Source organism: Acanthisitta chloris, unplaced genomic scaffold (assembly GCF_000695815.1).
Source record: "Acanthisitta chloris isolate BGI_N310 unplaced genomic scaffold, ASM69581v1 scaffold37496, whole genome shotgun sequence".
Lineage (NCBI taxonomy): Eukaryota > Metazoa > Chordata > Aves > Passeriformes > Acanthisittidae > Acanthisitta > Acanthisitta chloris.
In genome coordinates this window covers 7,626-13,217 of record NW_008679339.1, presented here as the reverse complement: position 1 = coordinate 13,217, position 5,592 = coordinate 7,626, and the positions used below count along the sequence as shown (strand labels likewise).

The window sequence follows — 5,592 nt, the reverse complement described above, 5'->3', positions numbered from 1 at the left end:
AGAGTGAGGCCGTGGGAGTTGACTGAAGGTGTGAAGAACCTCTCACACAGCTGAGAGCTGTGAGCTAAGTGCCATGTGGTATTGACAAACCAAAGGTGTGACAAGCAAAACCAGCTGACTTAGAGCAGCCTGTGGTTTGCTCAGGGCTGCTGCCTTTTCCTAGGCCACACTCCATCCCTCACACAGGCAGCCCAGGCACCTCTCTCACAGCTTGGGGACTCAACATTTGTCCCTGTTTCACTTGTCCAACCCTTCAGGTTTCCTCCTGCACTCGTGGTGGGTTTATGTGTTAACCCAGAGGTGGTTCCTTACCTGTAGGTGAACTTGGTGAAGGAATCATCAACAGAGCCACTGCCCCAGGTGCTGTCCAGTAAATGCCACCTTCCTTCGAGGTAAACAGCGTTCCAGGCATGGTCAGAGTCCCCTGTGAAGGTTTTCCCTATCTTGTACCCATAGCCCTTGGCGTGTCCCGACAGCTTCTTGCACTGGATCCCTGCAATGCTGAGAGGGAAAGGTAAGACACAGCAGGACGTTTCTGTTTCAAACCTGTCAGCTGCTTCTGAGCAAGGAGAAAAGGTGGTGATGCCTGAGGTGTTGGGTGGAGCTGTTTGCATCCAGCTGAAGGAATCTCTCCCAGATCTGCACGTTCCCTCTGTTTTTGCCTGCTGCACCATCAATTCAGCACTGCTAGAGGAGGGTGACAAAGATAAAGTGTGCTTAATTGCTCTCTGTCTCATTACTGTGTGGAATCCCTTTGATGCTGTCCACAATTAGCCCACGTAATTACAAATTGAACGTGCAGTCTGTTCCTCTCCCTGTGATGCTGGGCCTGGTGTTTGACACCAGCTAGCTCAGACCTCACGGGATTGTGGATGCTGAGTTCCTTTCCTGAGTGAGTGAGCTGTGCTTGCCCAGGCTAGAAGTGATTAAAGAACCTCCTCCTAAAAATGTAATGAATACCTGTGTGGATATGTAAATGAGATTTAGCTGAGCACTGTGAATCAGCTCTCCACCGCTGATAGCAATGGATGTATTGTGGGCATCTGATTCCAGCACCGAGCTAAAATTGCTCCACGTGGAGGATTGTCTTTTGTGTAGGACAGCACTGACATTTTTCTTCTTCATTGAAAAGTGTGCTAAGTGGAATAACTGCCTTCAGTGATAAACTGTGCAGGCTTCCAGAGAGAGGTTGGCTGCATAATGTGGGTTTAGCTCCGATGGAAAGGGATATTTATGGGGAAGATAATTAGCACGGTCGTTAAGAAGTCTGACAACAGACACTGCCTGGCAATTGGCAGTGCAGCAGTGCTTGCAGGGAGGGCTGTTTTTCCCTGGAGAGGATGCTGCTTCTGAGGGAGGGTGGCACTTCACCTTCTCACACACCCTGAAGTCACCCCTGGGTGTCTTTGTGTTACTTAGCTCTTTGGTGCTCTAAGAGCACCAAATGAAATTCTTACAGTCTTTGTTTCATTCCTTAAGAAAGAATGCAATGGACTTAAGGAAGAGTGTCAGAAATAGAATCCCCTTTCTGTCCTGCAGAGAGTTGTGCAGAGAGGAGGCACAAGGCAGTGCCCCATCCCTGCTGAAGGTGGCCAGCAGAGAACTCAGTGTGAGCTGTCCTGCAGCCAGAGCAGGGCACTGCCCCTTACATGGGTGTCCAGGCTGGAGGGAATGCCATGAGAAACCTGGTGCTGCAGGGGGTCTGGAAAGCCCTTGCCAGCCCCCAGTCCCCTGTGAGCCAAGTCCTAGCATGGAGCTGGGCAGTAAATCTGGAGCAGCTCCACGGATGAGACTGATGAGAGCTCGGATTGACATGATGTAACTGAGACTAGGAGCTGGCCCAGGAACTTTTGGGATGATTTGATCCTAGGAGTTTCGAGGAGTTAAGTACCAAATTCCCACTAATTTCATGGGGATAGGTGTCTAATCCTTCCAGGCTTCTCTAAACACTCCTGTTACCTGGGATATCTTGTTAGCTGGGATACTCTGAGGGAACATCAAGGGATGAGTTCTGCCATTCCTTCTTGCTGTGCTGGCAGTTACAGTGAGTGCTGGCAAAGCAGCAAGAAGAGTTTGTGCTTGGGTATGTTCAAAGTTCCCAAGAAGAAAGACCAGAGCATTTAAACTGGTCTATCTAGCCATGGACAGACAAAAATCCAGGCTAAAACATCCTGCAAAAGAGCAATCCTATACTGGTGATCTTGTCCATGTTCCTGTGTAAATGGCTTTGTATAGACAAATTAAGCAGACAGAAGAGATTGACAACATCTCCAGAAATAGTTGAAGTGGCAGTGTGATGGTGGAAGGTGAACTAAATACAAAGTGGACTGGAAGAACTGAATTAAGAAACACTTGGCAAGATTTCCTTGGTGCAGCAAAAGAGGTTAAATGTAAAGTTGCTTTTCTGCTTCAAAAAGAGTAGAAGGTAGTCTGGACCTTGCTATAGGTGTCCCTGGGATTCAGTGGCACCTTATTGCCTTTGATTTTAGGTTGGCTTGGATCATTAAATCTAAAAAAGGATCAAATCTGGCTTCTCCAGAGGGAGACAGAATGGTTTATGCTTGTGGTAGGTAGGTGTACACCTGTGCCTGCAAAGAAGGAAAGCTGCTCACTGTAGGAATCAGGAGGATGTGAAACCTGGAGTGTTTGCAGAGTGCTTAGGAAGCAGGAGCAGCTAAGTGGTCAGATCTCTGTGGGCAGTGGGGTCAGCTTTGCTCCCAGAGGTGCTGCTGAAACCTCTCCTGTGAAAGCAATCGCTGTGCCCTCAACACCCACCCTGGGGGGTGAGTCTGGCCCCAGGTCCAGGCTGCTGGGTTTGCCCTGGATTGGATCCAGGAATTCACACTGCCATTCACTCAGCCATGCTACCCCCTCGAGTTTGCTTGTCAGCTGGGAAGCCAAACCTTGACAAATGCTGTTGGAATACTGGTGAGCACCCTGTGTTTGTGTCCGTCCCTCTCACACCTGGTGTCTGGGAAGTGATGCTCTGTGACCAGCTTCTCTCTGCCCGTGCCCACCTCTCCTCAGTGACAGCAATCCCAGCTGAGGGGAAGAAGTCTGTCTGCCAAAGCTGTGGTTGGAGGTGACAGTGCTGTTTCTGCAACAGAAACTGTTCCCTCTGGCACTGGGACAAGTGGGACTCAATCAGTGTCAGCCATCGACTTTGGCAGGACCTTTGGGGGGACTCCTGGTGACTGGCAAATTGGGTTGGTTGTTCAGGTCCCTTACAGCAGATAGGGAAAAAAGGCTTTTTAAAATACCTTTTTTTTCCCCCAAAAAAAATTAGCTTTGAAAAGCCTTTCTGCTCTTTGCCTCTTGCTTTTCTGCCTAAACTCAGCACAAGGCTGGAACAGAGTGCGGGAGGAAGGGATGAGGAGGAGTCCTTGGAAGAAAGGGGTGTTGTCTTTGGGTACAGTTTTTCTGGAAAGGAGCTAATATTTGCCAACATAACAGGCTGTATGACTGGGAGGTTTCCTGAATCACATAGTGACTAATCAACCTGGAACTGAGGACTTATGAGTAAATCAACAGTGTCTTTAAATAGTCAAAGATATCCTTGGAAATATTAATGCTTCCAAGGAGCAAAACATGTGCTTTGTAATGAGCAGATGCAGATTTCCCCTCCCCCTTTCTAACTGCTAATAGCTGCTCCATAAGATGCAGCTGTTTCTTTAGGTTACTCTTAGAAAGCAAGATCCAATATCATGGAATGGTTTGGGTTGGAAGGGACCAAATCTGTATCATGGGACATATTGTTGGGTGGAAGCATTCACCATTTTAGCACCTGGCACAGTATGCTGGGTTTTTTTACTCTCTCCTTTTCCTTGTAGATTTTGTCTGTTCCATGGTGAAACACTTCCCAAATCTTTGGGATGGTGTGGAAAGTCAATTGTTACCGACACATGCTGATTAATAACTGGTCTTTGATTTTTCCAAATTTATCTTGTACATGGCATGTGGAGAGCCACCTAACAGACCCACCCTCTTTGGATTGCTTTAAGAAGTCCCTTCCAATCTTGTGTCCAGTTTTCTCCTCTTGGACAATCCTTCTGCCTAAGGCTGGTCCCCAAACTTGCCAGGCACGTTCATTCCTCTCACTATTCCAAGCCAAACCACTGTGAAGGGTGAGATGCTGCTCCTTGCTGAGGTGCTTCAGGGTTGCCTTGGGCAACAGCCATCTCCTTTCCTTAGTGGGTTGGAGGGAGAAGGGATTTGGGCTGCATCCACCTGCCAAGGAAGGAGCTGCCTCTTCTGTGAAATGGCTTTGTGATTGTAAAGTCCTGCTCTGGGTGGGGGGAAAACACTCATTCATGTGACCAATCCCCAGTGAAATCCACAAGGTTTTGTAGGCAGGAGAATGGATTTTAGTCATTAAATGCCAAGATAGCTATAAAGTGGGAAATAGTGTTGGCCTCAACAGTGATGCACCCTGAGCTTGGCCTCAGCAGACAGCAGGGGAAGGTGAGGTAGTGTCCTGGGTGCTTCTGGAGGGGACAGGGCATCTCTAGAGGGTTTGGGGAAAGCTCTTTCTGGGGCTGTGGCTACCTCTTGCACGTTGGAGACAGCACTCCTTGTTGGAGTCTTGCGACGCTTTTAACCTTCACATCCAGGTACTCCAAGGAAAATCCTACTTCTCCTAATCAAATTAGCCCCATGTTTTCATCTGCCATTATGTTAATGCAATGCGAAGCTCAGCAGATGGCACCAAGTAAATTATGCTGGGGAGGGAGGGGGGGAGGAGGGAGCAAAATTGACCTTTCTAGGACTTGCTGTTTTCCCACAGCATGGTTTGAAAGCTTAAGTTCCACGTCCTGCTTAAAGTCACATCAGTCAATGCAAAGGCAGACAGAGTAGGCAGGGAGATGGCAAGGAATGTTAACTCTGCCTGGCACTGAACATTTCTGAACTTAATTTACCTGCACATTTGCTCGAAGAGCACAGCGTAGCCCTCACAGACGCTCTTGCCCCTCCGAAGCACATCTCTGGGCTCGCTCGACCGCTGGCTTTTGTTGTGGTAGCCCACCACGTCGTATTCTGCAGGGAGGAACACAGACAGAAGCTCATTCAAAGGCCTGAGGCCACGGGATCAATGGGCAGCAGGAGCAGCACTCAGATTGCTTTTCAGCAGAGGGAAACGTTGCAAGAGAGTCATGGAATCCCAGAATGATTTGGTTTGGAAGGGATCTTAAAGACCATCTCGTTCCAACCCCTTAGTCAGTGCTGGATGGGCAGGGACACCTTCCACCAGCCCAAGTTGCTCCAAGCCCCATCCAACCTGGCCTGGAACACTTCCAGGGATGGGGGGATTTTCTTGCCCATGACCACTTTGGGAATTTGGCTTTCTTTTTTGAGTGTATTTCCTAGACTGAGAGGACTTCAAGGTGTCTGCAACACCTGTGACCTTCCCAGCTCCCTCCCTGCATGGGTAGGATGTTGGATTTGGCATCCTGGGTGGTTTGGGTTGGAAAGGACCTTAAAGGTCATCTCATTCCATCCCCTGCCATGGGCAGGAACACCTTCCACTAGCCCAGGATGCTCCAAGCCCCATCCAGCCTGGTCATATGAATGCCTGGAAGCATAGAGATCTTGATT

At 48.8% G+C, this 5,592-nt stretch overlaps 1 protein-coding gene across 1 annotated transcript in view; it reads right to left on the bottom strand.

The window, feature by feature from the left end:
- Window positions 1–5,592, bottom strand: part of KY (kyphoscoliosis peptidase) — a gene marked incomplete at its 5' end in the record, with an annotated part of 14,743 nt that overhangs the window by 2,203 nt on the left and 6,948 nt on the right. Inside the window, 2 exons of the mRNA XM_009077251.1 lie at window positions 313–501; window positions 4,917–5,034. Of these exons, the coding sequence (XP_009075499.1) occupies window positions 313–501; window positions 4,917–5,034 (307 nt within the window). The remainder of the gene's footprint in view (window positions 1–312; window positions 502–4,916; window positions 5,035–5,592) is intronic.